The sequence below is a fragment of the Asparagus officinalis genome, chromosome 3 (genome assembly GCF_001876935.1).
Source record: "Asparagus officinalis chromosome 3, Aspof.V1, whole genome shotgun sequence".
Lineage (NCBI taxonomy): Eukaryota > Viridiplantae > Streptophyta > Magnoliopsida > Asparagales > Asparagaceae > Asparagus > Asparagus officinalis.
Window position 1 is genome coordinate 65558946 of NC_033796.1, and position 1465 is coordinate 65560410.

Sequence of the window (1465 nt, forward strand, 5' to 3'; positions counted from 1 at the left end):
AACCAGCACAGGGAAACGGTAAAATGAAAATTACTGTATCGTATGTTTGTTGTAGTAAGTTTTCTCTAATTAGGTACTCGCACTCTTTAATTTTACCTTTTGTTTTGCTAGGGTGGGATGTTTGTGTTTAAAGGGAAGCAGTTGTTGTTTGCAAGGAAAGATGAAGGGACAGGTGATCATGCATCTTTAGATGAAATCCTCAACATTTGCTGTAAAGTTCCAGTTGCTTGATACGAGATTTTTTACCATATAGTTACATGAAAAGGAAGCATTTGTATTGTAATATTGGCTACTGTTAATCAGCTTTTCTTTCTTGAACAAAATAGTGATATACAAATAATTTTCTGTAGATAAGTGAATTATAACTGCACTTGGGCAAGCTTTGTTTGTTCAAAATGTTGTTCATAAACCGACTTGTGTAAGTGCAGACACGGCGCTTTTGACTTAATTTGAGATGCAAATATCTGTAGACGACCATCTTAGTGCCCCTGCTTCCCTGTTTAGGTTTGCGTGGACTTTCCTGAAATTCTAGCAGCTACATTGCTTGGCAAAATGAATAGATCAAGTAATTGGGGGCCGGGAACAGTTTTCTTCTGCTTCGTTTCTGCAACTCTTCATGTTGCTTAATGGAGAATCGAACATTGTAAGTTTTGTGGGGTAAGAGTGGTGATCCAACTTTTGTAGGTTTTCTGGTTGTTTCGAACATAGCTCTTGTAATATTTTTAATTCTCTACACATAAAAAATGCAATTTTATTGGTGATGCTTGTGCGTGTGCCCGTTGACGGTGAAATATTTGATTTGCTGCTCCCTAACCATTTTTTCATGTGGTTTCGCCAGCTTTGTTGATGTACGATATGTTTTACTTCTTGCATGTTACAGGTCCATTTCTCTATTCCCTAACATATCTGATTATGTAATGCTTATAGTTAGCTAGCTTTCTTGACTTAATAATGTGTCGCTAATTGAAAACAGTAGGTCCCAAATGAAGAAATTAGGACATTTAAAATTCTTTCAAATTTAGGGTACAATGGTAAGCTGGCTAGCTTTTTAAACGCTGGAGTGGACCCAAGCACATGACACCTCTAGAATTTGGGACCCACTCTTTTTAATATGACATGTGTGTTTTCAATCAATCGGGAAACACTAGAGGCACACCCTTAAAACACACTCCCAACCACATCCCTCTTCTATTAAAAACACTGTAGCTGGAAGAGGGATGTGGTTGGGAGTGTGGTTTAAGGGTGTGCCTCTAGTGTTTCCCCAATCAATAATAAAAAGTTTTGTATGGCTTTTCGGTATTATTCCCATAAATCTTTAATATTTTGATTGTAGTTCCTGAAATTATTGAACGCATAGTTTGCTCCAAGTGGGAAAGACAACGATCGAGATGATTTCGAAAGACCATTTAAATTAAGCTTTCTTATTAGGATAGTTTAATTGGGGTGCACTAGAGACTTTGTGCCA

The 1465-nt window shown here is 37.1% G+C and overlaps 1 protein-coding gene across 1 annotated transcript in view; it reads left to right on the forward strand.

Annotated features, from left to right (window-relative positions):
- Positions 1-409, forward strand: part of LOC109835229 (thioredoxin-like protein AAED1, chloroplastic) — a 41645-nt gene extending 41236 nt beyond the window's left edge. Inside the window, exon 9 of the mRNA XM_020403214.1 lies at positions 112-409. Within this exon, the coding sequence (XP_020258803.1) occupies positions 112-231 (120 nt within the window). The 3' untranslated portion in view covers positions 232-409. The remainder of the gene's footprint in view (positions 1-111) is intronic.